The sequence below is a fragment of the Leuresthes tenuis genome, unplaced genomic scaffold, assembly GCF_036924035.1.
Source record: "Leuresthes tenuis unplaced genomic scaffold, fLeuTen1.0.hap1 SCAF_8, whole genome shotgun sequence".
NCBI lineage: Eukaryota > Metazoa > Chordata > Actinopteri > Atheriniformes > Atherinopsidae > Leuresthes > Leuresthes tenuis.
This window is the reverse complement of record NW_027325362.1, coordinates 10,142,521-10,161,221: the sequence shown is the minus strand read 5'-3', so window position 1 is coordinate 10,161,221 and position 18,701 is coordinate 10,142,521. Positions and strand designations below refer to the sequence as shown.

Below are 18,701 nucleotides of genomic sequence, written 5' to 3'. Positions count from 1 at the left end.
TTATTGACGAGTAGTTTAACTTATTTTTGACTGGACTATGGACATTGGCTGCCTCACACAGAATTAAAATCTATCAGTTTCTTCTCTTTTTATCCTTGAATTGTGGTTGTCAGTTTAAGACTTCCACATTAAGCTAAAACAGAGGCTCTGCACATTCTTGTCCTCCAGCCCATCACCCTCATGTATGTTAGATCAAAAAGATCTAATAAAGATCCATAAATTAGTATTCACACCGGGGCGTTTTCCCATTGATGCTGATTGGAGCTGGAGCCAATAAATACGACTGACAATTGCAGTCATTTCATGCGGGACTGACTGCCAATTAAACATTTTCCATCTGCACTCATTAGCCAGATGTTAGCAGATTTTTTGAGAAGTATAAAAAGGCCATGCGTGTTATCAACCTCATTAACTACAATGTGTTTCTGACCTGACCAAAGTAATCATGTGGACTTGGTTTTGAAGATTTTATAAAGCAAAGGCAATGCCATTTATGCTCCCAATATTTAATTGGAGTATTAATTCCACCCGTTTTACTTTATTTGCCTGAACTGCTGTCTCTTTGACCAAAGGGAAAAAAACAATTCTGCACACTGCATTTTTAATGGAGATTAATCTTTGCCAACAATACATGATGTTTACCAAGACTGTGAGGAAGGCAGCAGAAGCTTGTTTGTACATTTTCTGTACCATCTCCCCTCTGGTTGTGGGTGCAAAAACACCCTACAGTATGAACTGGTTTCTTCCTGATGTGTCTCTTGCAAAATGATGCAAAGGCTGAAAGGTCTTCCACTCAAAAAAAATAAAAATGTAATTGTCTTCTGATGAATTTTACAAGAAATTAATCAGATTTAAAAAGCAGCATTTCAGAAGTAAAAACAGCTGTGAAGCTTTGTTCATAAGTACTGATTTTGTAATTGCAAAATTTTCTTGGCAGACAGCGGTAGATGACCTCAAATTGACACTGTTTGACAGAGGTTACTTTAACTCAAGGAGACAATTTATTTTTAGAAGGAAAAAAAAATATTCACAGATTCACTGTCGATACAGGAAGACCAGATACTGGTCTTACACATTATTATTATTTCTCTTTTTATGATAAAAATTGTTAGCTGCAGTTAAATATTATGTTTTACAGTGCTGGAGTCCTAAATCGTAGTTCTGACTATTTAATGCCAAATTAGATTTTCTACCAAGTTTAGATCAGCCCAATATAGACTAGTTGTGAGTAATGAGTAAGCAGTAAAATCCTTTGCACACAAAGTATCTAAATCTTTCATCTGTCACAGATATTTTTGCAACACTTCATATCAACTGCTCTTTTAAATCGATCAAAGCTACTGTACACACTGTTATCCAAAATTGGCATCTGATGCTTTGTGTCTCAGAATCAAGCATTTTAATACAAGGCAAAGAATATTGTTTTGTGGAAATCCAACTCTGGTGGACTTGTCGGTAGTCTTCTTTTTAATCTGTGACACCAGCATTGCCAGCAGGGCATCTAATTGCACCACTGAAATGTGCCTTGAAATGGCTGGGATAATTCATTCATTAATTAGTTAATACTACCATATTTACATTATGCGTTACAGACAAATACTTATTTTTTCTCCTCTTGGACACTGAATTACTCAAGAAATCTCATTTTGGCCACCAAAATTGTCATGGAAATTAAAGCACTCTTTGCAGAGACAAATAAATGAGGTGAGACTGGAAACCAAAATTAAGGGAGCGTCTCCAACACCATCAATGCATCAACAATGAGGACAGGATGAAAAAAAAAACGAGCGCCAATGGTTTTAGACAGTGGACAAGCAAAAAGACCAGGTGGGGCCAGAAGCAAGAGGGAGAGTTAATATAAAAAGTAAACAGTCCTTCCTTGCTTCATGTATACATGCACATGAATTTATGGAATGAGCTGCCACAGAGTACCCATTTTACTTGCCATTTTTTTATTTTTATATAAGCTGATGAAACTCTTGCTCTTGATGCAAGATCAGATAGGCCCAATAATTACTTTTTCTAATGTGAATAAGTACGAGGACCACAAAATCATTTTCACAGTTTACAGCTCCATTTTGCTTAGAATTGTGAAAATCCTCAATGAAAACACCAATGAAATGCTTCATTCTTGATTTTGTCAGATGATAAATTAGAAAGAGGCAAACAAAAAATATGATTTGTTGAAAAGCCTTTACAAGTAAGAACAGCAGAGGGTATGAACAAATTAAATTAAAAAAAGTTTGAATGCTGCATGAAATATAAAAAGAAGAGAGAACGCAAGGATTTGCAAATCTGAAAAAAATATTTTTTGCTCACAATAAAACAAATGTATTACATCTCTAAAATGCAATACATCTCTAAAACGTTGGAATGAGGCAACAAAAGGCTGGAAAGCTAAGTGCTTCTATAAAGAAAAAGTCAGATGAACATGTTGCAGCTATTTAGATTTATTGGCAACAAGTCTGCTGTGATGGACGGCGACCTGTCCAGGGTGGACTATCTTTAAAACTGTGTACTCATTTTTTAATTTATACATGTCCCCCACTGTCCTTACTTGTAAAGGCCTTTGAACACCAAGTTGTTTTTTTTTTAAAAAAGATTTTCTTTTATCGTTGGATTCTGTTTTTATTTACATTTTATGCAGCATCCCATTTGTGAAACTGGAACTGTATTAAGTGTTTTGATTGATCTAATTTAAAAAATGCCCACAATGTTCCCATCATCCCACTACTAACTCCTAAAGGAAGTAATCTGGAGTCACGATCTGTCCTTAAACTGAAAAAATGTCCCACAATAAAAGGTAAATGTCCCTATAATTGCAATTCCACCCATAAACAAACACAAACAAACCACGTCTTTTCAAAGGTGAGCAGTGTGCTGCTTAGCATTTGCTTCATCTACTAACATGTTCCCCCGTGACTTATTTGTTCAACAGAAGACAGAACCAATTCATTCAAATGTCTCTCTGCCTAGTCTTTGGGGAGAAATACCACACCGACTTGGATTCACTGACATATAACATTTAGACTGAGGACAGGCTATTTTGTAGGGAGCAGGTCAAAAATGAAAGAAACACAGTGAACCAAGAAGTGGTGATAGAGATCCTCAAAGATCAATCTTAAACTCAACTCGCTGCACTCATCCAAGTAGTTTATATATTGAAAAAACGCAATACATACAAAATCAGTGAGCAGCTTAAAAATAACACAGATATGAGTCCAGTCAGTAACATTACTATTATAAGAAATACCTCCAGAGAAACACTTCCATAAAGATTTATGGACACAAGGACAATATGAAAGTGCTCAGACACTTGAAATAAGAACTTTAAAATGATGTGATAGAGAAGTATTGTTTTACCGGACTGCGTTGTCCATGCGTGACACAGTAAGGTAGGCAGCCAGGTTTGCTGTGTACGATGAACACACAATGAGGGTGAAAAGCCACCAGCTGCCCATGACGATGCGTAGAGCCACCGAGCCCAGGATGGAGTCGCTGCCTGCAGGGTGCAGATGGAAACGGTTAAAGACTTCACAGAGCAACACATCACTACCTTTATAATCTGTAATGTAGCATCACTTAAAAAGAAACCATGAACTTCATGTTTATTAACTTGAGGAAGAAACTATGAGACTGCCTGCTTTACTCTGTGGAAGAAAAAACACCACATCTTCACAAATGAGAAAAAAAGACTTTGTTATAATATTTGACACATGAAACACAGCTAATGAATCATGCCAAAACAATTAATATTTTGTGTATTTGCCAATTAATTTTCAGTCTACTCTCTAATCTTCATATGCCTCTGATCTCTAAATTAGAGTTATTACAAAAAGAGAATACATTGTTATATAAATGTGATGTAAAAGTGTGTAAAATTATAATGCTACAAAATATGTGTTGAATTAATCACCATCAGAGTCTTTTAGCCTCAGTCTTTTTTTTTTTTTTTGTTACATAGTATAAAACAGTAAAGAAAATTCGGGCTCTTTTTTAACATGTATGCAGGTTTATTTCCTGCATTTCAAAGTAGTCATCGACACAGGTCAATTCAGTTTTCTTTGTCATTAGATCATATCTATCATGTAGGTTAATACTAGAACAGCTGCATACAATGAACTTGTGTATAATTGTTCTGACTTTTATTGTTTTATTTTACCAAGAGTTTGGAGCATGCTTACCAGAGGATGTCAAGTGCATTCTTTTATATTCTGGCAAACATTGCAATGCAACGCAGTACTCCTCAAAATTAATTTGTCCGTATCATATTTTTCACAATTGAATTCCTTTTTTTTTTTTTTGACTAGTTCATTACTTTAAACTCGCTATTAACACATTTTTCATTGTCATACCAACTTAAAACGTTTCTGAGGAGAATGAGAAAAAAGTCAACATGAATTCTGATATTGAAGAGTAAATCAATGGAAATGTCATCTAAAAGATTTGAGAATATGAAATGTGATAACATTTGTTTGATAACCTTAGCAGCACAATCAGCACAGCCTCACCCTCAGAAAAGCTTCGGAGGAAGAAAAAAAACAGACCGATGGTCTTGTCTAGATGCATGGTACTATGGCTTCAGTCACCTTTATTACCTTTATGGGCTTTGGCTGATTTCTTAAGGTCATTGAATGTGAAATGTGCATTTTGAGACTTTACCACTGCAATAGTTCACTATGGTGCACTCTTTTTAATGTCCTGAAACAAATTGATTAAAGCCTTGAATCATAATGAAATACTGTTGCGTTATTTTAGCATTGGTTCTCCCGGACGGTTGCAGATTATTTCCTACCTCTGAATGACCTCCTTATAGAATAAAACAAAAGTTTCTGTTTAAAAAGGCTGAGATGAAAGTCAGTGTATTGGGGATGGGGTGGATAGTCTACTCTACAACAAAACCAGCCAAGTGTTGGCATATCATTATGGAATCACTGAGAGTACATGGATGCCAAGTTTATGCACTCTGACAATGGCACACTAAGCATCAGCAGCCAGAAGTGCTATACGTCATCCCCAAGAAACAAAAAAATGATTGAATGAAATAAAAAGCAGCAGTGTTGGAACATGAGCCAGCTGTGAGGAGGAAAAAATGGCTCAGAAAAGGCAAGAATTTAGCTTCTCTTGAAGTATAGTGGGCGTTGGGTTAAAAAAAGGTTCCCAGGCAGTGTGCCAGACTTTGATAGATGCAGTTCAGGCTTTAACATCCATTGCTGAAGTAGTCATTTGTTCCAAACAGACATACCTGGATCTCCACCAGACCTAAAGATGAGGTGTTCTCCTTGAGAAGGGCACCTTAAAAAAATGCTAAGGTGGACATTGTGCCTAAAACTCATTATCTACTGAATCAGCATTTGCTATTTGGTGACATCCAAATGCATGTTTCAGGTTATTGGGTATTTTTATACCTTGATACTCTTGACAGAGGCAGCTGTACGAATTATGTTTTCAGGTTGTTGGTACATTAATCTGATTCCTATGAACGCGATTTCTCAGAAATACCTTGTGGCAATTTCTGCTGATTGGCCACAATCATTCTGTTAGTCTAAAGTCACTATGTCCTCTGAAACACACTTTTGGCCAACGCCCTCAATAATGAATATACTAATTATTACAAAACTTGGTTATATGATGTTTTCTATCAAGAAAATCAAAAAACAACTTCACTGTCATACCATAATATTCAGCAAAAATGCATTTTTGGCAATTATCCAATGCCATAAAACTTACATACAGAACAGCCTAACAGTACGGCCCAAGTGTCCAGTGACATGCCACTGAAGGTCAAAAGCAGACACCTTTTATTCAGTAACATGCAGATTCATTAGTGATTTCTCATGCAAACACTTTGAATTTCCTGTAATGTCTGTCACCCACCTTGTTGCACAAAAGCCCCGTAAACAATCCAGATAGCACTCTGGAGTGACGTTGAGGCCGTGGGTGGTGGATGACCTCCTGTGTTGTTGTGGCAGCGCACGGCCTGAATCCGCCTTAGCAGGAAGATCATGATGCCCACCACAGGGATGGCTGCAGCAATGCATGCCCACACAGCCAGGTCAAATGGTGCCAGTAAAGAAAAAATGTTGATCTTTTCCTCTGATTTGCGCATCAGGATTCCCACAGAGTAGTCCAGATAGCGCTTACTGAAGTCGACAACACTTTCACGCTCCGGTGTGATGGTGATGGCTGATATTGCCAAGTCAGCTCGCTGTGAATTGAGAGTTATTGTTTTTCTTAACATATACGTTTTATATTAATATTAGAAGAAAGTATTATGTATTTTAGAAGGATTAGTTGACCAAATATATGTTTCTGAGCCATTTAGGACATTAAGCTCATTTGATGTGTTTATAACAACAATGGTTGAGTTTTCAAAAGATCCTAATGCTCAATTTCCCTCACCCTCCTTACATGAACATGCTTTTTTTCAATCATGTCTGTCTTCTCTACAAACACTGTCATGCCAAAGTTTCTCAGGTGAGAATGTGAAAATAAATATATAAGAAAATAAAAATAATAATAATAGTACTAATGATACAAGAACCGCCACCAGTCCGGTCAAGTAAAAAAAATGCATATCTTCTGAAATACTACGATAATTACTCTCAACACCCTCATGTTTCAATGGGAAAACTTTCGAATACAACAGCCTTTTCAACATTTGTCGACCAAACCTTGCCTTCCTTTATCTCACTGTTCTGCTTTCTGCCCTTTACATGATTGACTATGAAGCCAATAATCAGCAAGCCCATTAGTCCTTTGTCGACATCTGAACTCTTGAACACTTTCTGACTAATCCTGGAATTAGTTTATTATGCAAACACTCTCAATATAATCATATAATCATATACTCTTTATCTTTAGCATTATTTTAGTATTTAACTGTGGACAACAAATACAGTATGTGATCAGGATGCAGAAGCATTAGTCATGCAGTAAGTAAAGTAGTTTTTTTTTTTTATTGTTTAACCACATTATTCACTCAATGTGTAGTCACAGAGCTAACCCTGAAACAGAAATCTAAATGTTAAGAGTTAGCCTGCATTTATTACAATGTTATTGTGAACAGAAACAATAATATTCATATCTTTAACAGAATTGATGGTTATTTTTTATAAGACACCATTTGGTAAACATTTGAATGTCATTCTTACACTTTTTGTCATGTTACACTTAAATCAAACCTTCACTTGAGGAAAAAAGTTCTGCTGACAGAGGCTGATGACCTGTTTAGCATCTGTGATTTTTTTCCACTTTACTGAGTGTTATAATTGGGCTCCAACTTCTAAACAATACACTATGGCACGAAGCCCAGAAAAATAATTTTGACTGAAATTCGAGCATTGATTGTTGAAATTTAAAAAAAGAAGCACTTACCTTGCTAATGAGCTCTCCAATCATACCATTCCAGGATCCATTTGGGAGTGCTGAACCATACTTCCCATCGGCAACTTGGTAGATGTCGTACTTGAAGCCCAGGATTTTGGCGAGGGCATCCAGAACATCAATTGAGAAACCTTTGTATCGTTTGGGTTGACCCAGAATGTTTTCTGCTACCATCACAAAAGGTTCTTCCTATTTGAAACAAAATTGTAGAGAATATGTTACTCACATCATGATACTACAGAAAAACTTGATCTCTAAAGCAGAGATGTGTACCTAAACTTTGCAAAGAGTATGTGTGCATTCAATCACAGGCACGCCATTTATTAAGATGCACCAAAATCTCCTCATAGACTGGCGACTCAAGCGAGGATACATTTAGTCATCATAAGGACTGTGGAGAAACACCTTTATGAAGAGCTACTGTGTGATCTACATTAAACTTCATCTTAATAGAATTGTTTCCTTAGTAACTGTTGACCCGTAACGCATGGAGCTACAGCAACTGCTATGGTTCATCAAGGTGAAAATTGCCATTTTAGATTTATTGCTCCCACCGATGGTCCTTCTTTATGGGTTGAAAGTGTCAGGGCAGAATCAATTGGGTGGAGGTGAAGTAAAGAGAGCTGCAGTAGATTTGTGTGTGTGTGTGTGTGTGTGTGTGGGGGGGGGGGGGGGGGGGGTTAAAGTGGGCAGGGGCAAATGACTTGATTAAGTGACACTGCCAGGAGACAGCTGAGCAGAACTTATGTGAATAAATATGGTGCAGGTAAATCATCTGTGAAGAAGAGGAAAATGGAGAGAGGAGGAGGAGGGACTGAGGTAGAGCATGAGGGCAGATAATTTGCCACCAGAATATTTGAAGTTTGTCATAGACAAGCTGTTGCAGTACAAGGTGGCTTTTTAATGGCCTTTTGATATGTTAGATTCTCAGGACAAAATAAAGACGATATTTGTGTTTCCAACAAATAAATGTGTCTGTAGCTGGTGTTTGGTGTCCTCTAACTCAATGATCATCTGAGTATTTGAAGCAAAATAACAGTCTGTTGAAATGTACCCCTCTCCACACCAATGCGTTTGGTTTAGAGTTTCCAGTAAAAAAGGCTTAACAATAATACAATTTTTTGCTTAATCATTTTACAAATTCTGATTAAATGATTTCAAATATTTGATCATATTTTAGTAGCAGATGTTTCTAATGATTGCATTTATCTGTTTTTTTTCCTCTCTCGAGTCAAGGCATTAATTGATTAAGTGTACTTCCCCAACTTACCAGTAATGTTGCAATCTTGAGTGTCACTCCCTGCATGCTGCTCTCTATTCGATTCTCCTTCAGGCTACCATTCAAGCCACGAGTGGAGTCCCAAGATGCCAGCTAAAAGGAAGAAAGATAAATCAAGTTGATGCGAACTGAAATATGGAAGATGTAGGCATCCTCTGATGGACAAAGATACAGAGTTACTCTTTGATAAATTTATCACAGCCGTACTGTTATTTGATGATTAATAATGTGTAGGATAAAGTGGCATAGTGGAACCAAAAATCATCCTATTAGAAGATGGAACCATCTTTTATGGATGATGGGAGCATCTTCTAATTCAGCTGAAGTAATGATCAGTGGTAAGAGGCCAGTGTTTGTTTACTTCTGAGCTGCTTACCAAGGCAAGAAGAGTTCGTTGTTAGCATGTCATCATGTTACTGAATGCTGAAACGTATGGAAACTCTTTGTAAGCAGCATACATTATGCATCACCAGCGATGATACAAACTTAGATGATGATTATGAGAAGGAAGAGTGCAAGAGTTTAAAAATTACAACTTTAAGCAGACTTTCAGCTCATCGTGTGAAATTCCAAACTGATAAGTAGACATCACTTTGAGTTTGTGTCTTGAATCCAAACAATCCTTCAGTTTTGAAACTCTCATTCCACCTGCAGAGCTGTGCCTTTGGTCGTGAAGGCGATGTTTGTTAAATTATTAATCAGTGCTGCTAGCGGGACAAGGATGCTCGAGGATCTGAGACATCATTTGGAATGGCCTTTGATTTGAGCTGACAGAACAAGACTCGTGGCCCAAGGGCAAACCACAGGTATTTCTGGCTGTAACAAACATCCAGTTACCTTTTCCACAGAAACACGCTGTACACCACCACAAGGAGACACCACACAAAAAAAAATTCATAAAGTTTCTAAAGGGATGCAATCTGCATTTTTCTTCACTAAAACATTCATTTTATTTTTTCATCATTTAGGTAAATTATTACACTTATTTCAGCTCTTTGTTTTTGGCTCACTTTGTATGATTTTTAAAAAAAATGTATTACTATACATGTATAAAAATGATATACTGACACAAAACTATACTCAATCAATTGTTGAGTACAAGGTGCAGTATGTGGGACTTGGAGACATCAAGTAATGCAGCCGCAGACTGCATCCGACTGAATATCCTCCAGCTCACCCTTCCCCTTCAGTTGTGTAGATGAGGCTACAGTGGCCAAGGAAAAAAGGAATTGCCTGCTCTGAAGCCAGTGTTTGTTTTGTGGGCCACTGTAGACACATGACAGTGCAACACAGTTAACTTCATGGAAGAAGACTTGTGTTCTATAAGTATAACAGGCTTATTCTAAGGTAATGGAAACAAATGTTTTGTTTTTTTCCATGTGATTTTACACTAACTGAAACTTGATATATATTAGACTGCATTTCTGTCCATACATGTGAAAAAGTGGAACTTTCAGACTAGTTTTCTTGAAATTACCTTCCGTCTTTGCTTTTTTACAAGATTGGACATTTAAAGGACTGAAAATATAAACAAGAGAACTAAACATTTAGGCTTGAAGTTTTTAAAAACACAGTTTGTTATTATGATTATGTTCCATATGGCTAGAGGCAAGTTTGATGACACCATTTGTGCTAACAGTCAAGCAATTACAAACAACTATAATTTGGGAGGAAATAATTACTACTGATACAAAAGGCAGCAACAAAGGTATTCAACTGTGAATGAGATAGAAGCATGTGAAGCAATCAGAGGCTGCCAGAAAAACATCAGAAGAAAATTTCATTATGAGTTATTATCAGTTTGTTCCTCACAACCCATCTTCAGTCTTAGAGCAATTCATTACTATGTATAGTTTCACTGCAAACTGATGAATGAAGTGAATCGTGCCTACAACCCACCAGCTTGTGTGGGTGGATGTAAACACTTTTTTCTCCTGTAGGATGTCACTCATGAAATGGGTCTTTGATTATTTTAGCCATGAGTACATGTCACTTTTATGGAGATCAAATGTCAATTGCAAAGACAGTGTGCAATACAAAATGTATTCTAATGTCTAAGCCACAAGTGCGTTATGAAAATAATTTTGTTAGCATGTACTCCACAATCTTGCTGTACACAATAGTGTCAACTTATTCATATGTGGTGATGTACACTGATGGGTGCTGTGTCCACCTCAAGTGCCTTCAAGTTCTGGTAAACAACTCTGATGTGGAAACATGAACTCAAAACAACACATTTGAAGGTGCAGTGCTGTACAAAGGCCTGCTAGATGCCACAGATCAGACTAGTTCCAGTAGGTTTTAACCCGTTAGTCAGATAGCTTGCTATCTACGATGGTCTTTACATTAGAATTTTCTACATAAGAAACTATGCGTGTTTATAGTGCAGTTCATCAGTGTATTTGACTGGGCTGTGTGTTTGTGTTTCAGAGTGTACACTGGGGCAAAATGTCAGTCTGCATTGCCTGCCTCGCAGGGGGCTATTTTCTCCATGAGCAGCTTTGTCCTCTGTGAAAAACACTGAGCAATCTCTATTCTGTAAACTGAAGAACACTAAAGAGGAACACTTCTACTTCACAGAGCTTTGCACACCAACATGCCACTGGGAAGGTCACAAAAAATAAATACAGCAAAGCCAGACCACCTGCTTTCAAGTGAGTAACACATGGATGATCCCACTGGTCTTTTAAAACTGATTTTTAAAATGTTATTTTTACATTAGTAGTTGCTTTATTATACAATGTGAAACAGGATGTATATCTGTTCTTGAGAGATGATGAAAGATTTTTGTTACTTGATAATACATCTATCAGTCTTTTGGTCCTTTTCCCCCTCTGCAACATGTCAGTTTGATGGGGATTTAAGTTTTGAATAAACTTCCTGAAAAAATACAGTGCCCCCATCACATGCATTGGAAAATCTTACATTAGAATTTTGTAGATTTATGAAGTTAAAAGTAAAACCCACTCCTTGTTTTTTCAGGCCTCATGCATATGAGTTTGTAGTTGTGACTGATGAGCTTAATAAAAGTACTAATTGGTTTACCTATTTACTCATTAAGTTGAATTTTAACAAAACAAAAAGCATACTTTGGAACTCAGTATGAAAAGGCCTGAGCTGGAGCAGCAGACATAATCTATGAAGAGGTAACTCTTCATTCTTTGATGGTGCAAGCTTTGTTTTTTAACCCACAGCACAATGAACAATCTAGTATAATCAAGATTTTGCTATAAATCTGTCTAAAAAGTAACAACAATAGAGGTGATAGTTAGCAATCGGTCATGGTATTCCATACCTTATAAATACTCCTCTGTAATTGGGACTTAAAGAATCCCGATGACAAAAGGTATGAAGTCAGATAGCCCGAGTTTCATAGCACCATAACAGTCTCAATTACAGGATCCACTGAAAATCTAACAAAGAGCATTTAGTTAAACTTCCTGCAACGATTTAACCAGAATCATTATAGACATGACAGTACAGTTTGAGCTGTTACAGCTATTCTGCTTCTCCTTCCCTGCCAATTCAGTGCGAGAAGTGCTTCCATTGAGCCAAACAACTTTAACTGACATGAAAGTGTGTGTGTGTGTGTGTGTGTGTGTGTGTGTGTGTGTGTGTGTGTATACACACAGTGTCACACTGTCCAGTGATTGCCAGCTTGTGTGTCTAAAAACAGCAAAGTATGAAAAAAAAAAAAAATAAGATCTAAAATAGTGACAAATCCAGAGCAGTTTGTGGGGGTATCAAGACACAATAAATTACATTTGCTCATATAAAAAAAAAACAAGTAGAAGATTAATGATGTAGCCAAAAGGCCAAACCCTAACAGCTCAGTTAGGGTTTTTATCTTATTGCAATTAAAATATCCCTTTTATTTCAGTATAATGATACTTGCAGTTTAGCTCGACTGCATCCTGCTTCAGTGATTCATTTTAGATGCTTCAACAAATTGATCAGAGTTTCCATTGCCTAATAAATACAACAGACACAAAGCACACGCCTGTCTCGATAATCCTCAAATTTTAACAACGCTTTCTGACCCCAGCACAGTTGCTCGAGTTGATCACGATGATAATGTTTATAAATGCTAAAAACAGGTTGTAGCATCTTTCAGAAACGGCTCGGTTAAAAAATATGCACCTATTCCATTTTTTAGGAAAGCCATGGAAAGCTGCACAGAGCAGATGAGTTGAACAGAGGGTCAAGAATGGAAACACTACAGAGAATCTGGTCAATTTTTAGAGGTTCAGCAGTTGAAAAACACAACATCAATATCAAGGCCAGAGAGGAGAAGGCACTGAAAATGACTGCAGGAATTTTGGGAGGATGAGAGGATGAGTGACCGAGTTGTTGTTGCACACCAAAGCATTGCATGACTTTGAACTACTGAAAGCAGAGTGGCTCTGCTTGTGAAATGCTCCTCATGTGACATAAATCCATGTGAGAGATGGAAAAAAAAAAAAAAAAAAAGATGTTGCAGCTGCATCCAGTGGATTCCAGGGCTAAGTCTCACATCTGATGTGAAAACCACACCACAAGGCAGAAAGAGTTGCCCATAGACCTTTGAGACAATACTGTGTAAAGTTGTAGATTTGAGGAAGGATGTAAGAACATTTCTGATTTCTGCATTGAAAAAAGCAAAATACCTTCCTTCATTTTTAGTATTTCATCATTTCTGCAGTATTTCAAATCCACAAAAGTTAAATATTTTACATCATTCTTAGATGAAAAAGTTTGGAATCGTCCAGAGACTTCCTTGATCTAGTTGGGACAAAGAGTCTTGGACAGACAGTTAACTAACTTACCAACAGTCATTATGAATTAGATTAGAATAAGATTTCAAATTCTCCCTTTTGGATTTGAATAAAAACCTCACAGGAAGACAAATGTCATTATAGTACCCTGCCAAACGGATCTTTAAAGGTGAGTGATCTGACAGAAGCTGTACCTCACTGAAAGGCCCAGGACAACCTGCTGGAAGTTTGTCAAAAGACTTAAAAAACAGGGAGTGTCAAGGCTGACTCCCTCCATCACGCCGCCTTCAGGAAACGTGGGAACTGCAACAGTTTATTACACACTTCCTGTACACCGTATTTACATGATTTCTAGTGAACATAACATGTGCCACTGACAATTTGCTGTTAGTATCAACACTCATCACAAAAGGCAGTGTAATTGTGATAAATTATGCAAAATTGATCAGTGATCTCACATTTCAGATGTTGACATTTTCCACACCCACAAAGTATCACATTTAGCTGTTCACTTATACATGTAGTTTTCCTTGGTCAGGAATTCAAATTTAAGCTGAAATAAACTTGTTTCACTTTTTTATTTTGAATACATGGTTTTGTTTTTCTAAGTTCAAGTTAAAAATCAGACTTTTGGTTTCAAAATACATTTTTATAAATTACTCTGTAAATTATCTGAATTGTTATGGACATGGGTTATAAATAGATATATAAGCTTTACTCAAAAACATTTTTTTTCTTGCTTTGGCCACTTTGGAGAATTGTACATAGAGGAGTCTCAAGCAGCATAATGTGGAAATCCTGAAATGATTCAATAATGTATTGTCTACACTGCTGCTGTACATCAGTGAACACATGAGAAACAGCCAGAGGTGAAGTACTTTCTTTAAACTGAGAATGTGTCTTCTGCAGGACCAGTCTATTGCGTTCAGTACACAGCACTGCCAGTTGTAACCAACAGTGTGTAATTACAACTTGTCTATACAAAGCCATAAAATACACACTTTTGTATTTCTTATGTGCCTCTTTGCCTGTTCGATCCCAATCGTGGAATGGTGCCAGTTGTTTTATCTCTAATCAGCAGAACCACAGTGCAAAATAAGCTGGCCATTTAAATTAGACAGGAGAAGAGACATCTTATCTGCGCTGATATACTGGAGATGGGCTTGGTAGACACGGCACCATTCTATCACTCTAACCTCTAATAAGCAACGTGAGGCAGGATTCACTCCATAAAACCATGTCAGACAATGGAAATGGAAAAACTGAGATGAGAGGGACAGGAAAGGAATAATAAAAAAAGAAAAAAGAAACGTGTAGTGGGAATGAGATGGAATTTATTGACTGAAAAGAGAAGAACAGCACATGAAATGTTTCAATCACATTTCTCTTTACTATCATTCCTGTATTTATCACAAGTTAATGTTTCAAGTTTATTTAAAAGGACAATGACTTATCTAGAAGAAGATACATTATCATTCAGTAGTTTGATCCGTGTAGTAAACACAGAGATTAATTCCTGTCAATTTTTGCATTAATTGTTCTTTTGCATCCAAGAGAAGATAGACTAATCACGGCTCACTGCTTATCCTTCAGAATGAGTCTGTAGGGTAGAAATGGGAAAATATTATTGAGTAAAATATAAACTCACCTGCTATTGTAAAAGAATAAAGCATTCGCTCAGTTTTCAAGCGCTCATATTCCATATGGAGGTGAAAGCAACAAAGAACACGATTCTATACCTGACAGATGTGTATTAGAAATCAACTCTGGCTGGAAGGTTGGTAACATTTATTAGGTAGTGGTTTCCTGATGGATGGATTAAACAGTTGGTTAAATTCTTAATTTCTAATGTAGACACTTATGAGTAAAAGCAATTTACATGCAATAACAATTAAGATATTAGAAAATTACTACATTACAAAATAATATAATACTGCTGTGATTTGCTTATCTATAATAATACTACTTGACCAATCTAATGCTGTGTTTCAGACTGCTAATTTGCTAAGAACGGAACTGCTAAGAGTTTTTGATCATTTCTGAATTTTGATGTTAATTATCACCTAAGGAATTTTAGCATTAACAGGTGCTTGGTACTGCTACAGTATCTAGCAATGAAAAGAACATAAAAACCTAATTATGCTTTAGAGATGGATAATTATTTAATATAAACACAGCAAAGTAGTTGGAATTGTACCAATCCTATATTAGGGAAGAGCTGAGATAAATTAAATAAAGTATACAATAAAGCAAGTTACTGGTTTATTCTTTTGGCCTGTGAATTGCAGCTGTCTCATAGCACTGCTCTGTGCACCTGTGGGGGAGATTTCAAGCAGTTAAAAGATGTTTTAAAACACTGTGGGGCAGAACTTGGATTTTTAGAAGCTACATTTCTCAGTACTTTCTGAATTAATTGCTGGATCAACAGCCCCATCAACTCCCAGCAGATCTATTGTTGGCAAGAGAAAAGTACCCTTTAGAGACTATTTAATGTCATTTCTACTTCATGAGTCAGTGAGAAATATGTTATAGCAGTAGGAACAATACAACGGCTATCAAATACTGCCGCATTTCAGACACAACATGCAATGTGGCATATTGAAGCTCATGGGAGCTTCTACATCCATTATCATCAACATGAGAAATCTCCAGTTTAAGGGCGATGATGCCTACTAAGAAAATTCTGTCACATCCTTGAGGATGATACAAACAAGTGTCAGTGAACTTGATTCCTCCCCAGCATCAGAGACTGAACTGTTACTGCTGACTATGTGTGGCCAATACAGTACTGTCAGAGTTGTTGATTTTTGCAGGGTATAAACTTGGTCTCATCTTGGCAAGAATCATATTCAGTTTGCATCATTTATGTCAGTTTTGGAAACCAGAATTGAATGAATTGTAGCTTTTCTATTTCTGTTAAATTAGTCTACACATCTGGCAAGGATCTAGCAACTAAAGGTGTCATATTAGAAAATGATGATGGAAAGCTCTACTCGTTTGGAACATTCTATACATTCAATATCATAGCTGTCAGGGAAAAAGTCTCCATGAAATCAAATTTAATTTTTGAAAAAAATAAAATAAAATAAGGTAAACAGTTTGCTATCTGAAATCAACAACTTACACTCAGGACATAATACCATATGAAGTTTTAAAAACTGTTTTTACCTTAGTAGAAAGTGATCTCCTACAAATAGTTAAAAGCTCACTGGCATCAAGCATTTTTCCGAAGTCACTAAAATCCGAAGCCACTTCTAAAGAAGAGAACTCTAGACGCCTCTATGATGATAAACTACAGACCTGTCTCTAACCTCTCTTTTATATCCAAAATTATTGAGAAAGTTGTAATTAACCAGCCCAACTTTCTGAATGAAAATAGAAATCTTGATAACTTTCAATCAGGCTTCCGACGTCATCACAGCACTGAAACATCTCTGGTCAAAGTGTTAAACGACATCAGGTTAAATACTAATTCTGGTTATGTTTCAGTCCTGGTTCTGTTGAATCCTAGCGCTGCGTTTGATACTGTTAATCACAGAATCCTTGCACAAGCTGGAAAACTGGGTTGGACTTTCTGGAATGGTCCTTAACTGGTTCAGGTCCTACTTAGAAAGCCGGCATTATTTTGTTACAATTGGCAGCTATGAATCTGAACGACTGGCCATGACTTGTGGAGTCCCTCAGGGGTCAATTCTTGGACTGCAGCCCAGCAGACGTACTGTGTCAGTGTCTGGAGGAAATAAACACCTGGATGAGAGAGAATTTTCTTCAATTCAATGAAGACAAAACTGAGATAATTCTGTCTGGTAGCACAGAGAAGAGGGTCAGCACTGGTAAATATCTTGAGACTTGGGCCCTTACAATCACTGACTCAGATCTGACTTTCAGCAGCTTTTTACCAACTCAGAAACATCAACAGAATTAAAGGTTTTCTCTCCCAAAAAGACCAGGCGAAACTCATCCATGCATTCATCTCCAGTAGACTCGATTACTGTAATGGTCTTTTAACTGGACTTCCCAAAAAGAGCATTAAACATCTGCAGCTCATCCAGAATGCTGCTGGTAGAGTTTTAACCAGGACGAAGAGATCTGAACACATCACACCAGTTTTTAAATTTTTACACTGGCTTCCAGTCAGTCACAGAATAGATTTTAAAAGCCTACTGATGGTTTACAAATCCCAGAACGGTTTAGGCCCAAAATACATCTGTGATATGTTCAGAGAATATAAACCTAGCAGAGCTCTTAGATTCAAGGACACAGGTCAGCTGGTTTAGTCCAGAATCCAGACTAAACATGGAGAAGCAGCATTTAGCTGTTATGCTGCAAACAAGTGGAACAAACTGCCAGTGAAGATTAAACTGTCACCAAATGTAGACATTTTTAAATCCAGGTTAAAAACATTTATTTTCTCATGTGTCTATGCATGAAACCCGCATGGTATCTTTTAATTTATCTAGACTGTTGCTTGTTTTTAATAATTTTAATTATTTGATTTCTTTCTCCTTATATCATTTTATGTATTTTTAATGCTTCTTCCATTCCCCGCTGCAATGCTTTTATTTTATGTAAAGCACTTTGAATTGTTTTGTACATGAAATGTGCTTTACAAATAAAGTTGACTTGACTATGATATGTATTTGATTGTAAGTTGTTTATTCACGAGTATCTAGCTGAACAAGGATTAAAAAAAAAGTTGTTTTATGGCATGGAGATATCTCAACAGTCCAATACTAAGGGACTGCATTAATTTCAATGTATTATACAGAGCAAGACATATCTCAAATGATTGTATAAGCTTCTGATAAGCAAAATTCTTCTTAAATGCATTATTCTCCCTTTTATTTTGCATCAAATCAAGAACATTTATACCGATTAGTGTCACACCCATCTAATTCATCCCCCAGGGTCTATGACATTTGTAATATTATAATTTCAATAACACCCTTGATCAACAGATCATTTTAAAGCAGATCAGGCCTTTGTGTGATGATATACCCAATCCATTTCCATCGTTTTCTGGGCAGAGCTAATGAAAAATCTCATGATATTTTTCCACTAAAATTACCTCCAGTTGTGAGAGAGAGTGGTTTTCCATTGTTATTCCATCACTATTCAGAAATAACTATTCTTTATACTCTTTTCCATCTATTTTTAACATGTAGAGTGTATTTACTTTGAGAGTGTCCAGGAAGCTGCTGTATATTATCCCATATCCACTCATTACATCACACACATTTGCAGAGTTTTGTAAATATATTTAATATGCTGTATGCCTGCCT

The 18,701-nt window shown here is 36.7% G+C and overlaps 1 protein-coding gene across 2 annotated transcripts in view; it reads right to left on the bottom strand.

Moving 5' to 3' along the window:
- grid1a (glutamate receptor, ionotropic, delta 1a) overlaps positions 1 to 18,701 on the bottom strand; it is a 234,249-nt gene that overhangs the window by 11,116 nt on the left and 204,432 nt on the right. For both annotated transcript variants that reach the window (XM_072390774.1, XM_072390775.1), the window contains exons 9-12: positions 8,657 to 8,758; positions 7,378 to 7,575; positions 5,878 to 6,208; positions 3,364 to 3,502 (exon numbers count right to left, since the gene is read on the bottom strand). In XM_072390774.1, coding sequence (XP_072246875.1) covers positions 3,364 to 3,502; positions 5,878 to 6,208; positions 7,378 to 7,575; positions 8,657 to 8,758 — 770 coding nt within the window. The remainder of the gene's footprint in view (positions 1 to 3,363; positions 3,503 to 5,877; positions 6,209 to 7,377; positions 7,576 to 8,656; positions 8,759 to 18,701) is intronic.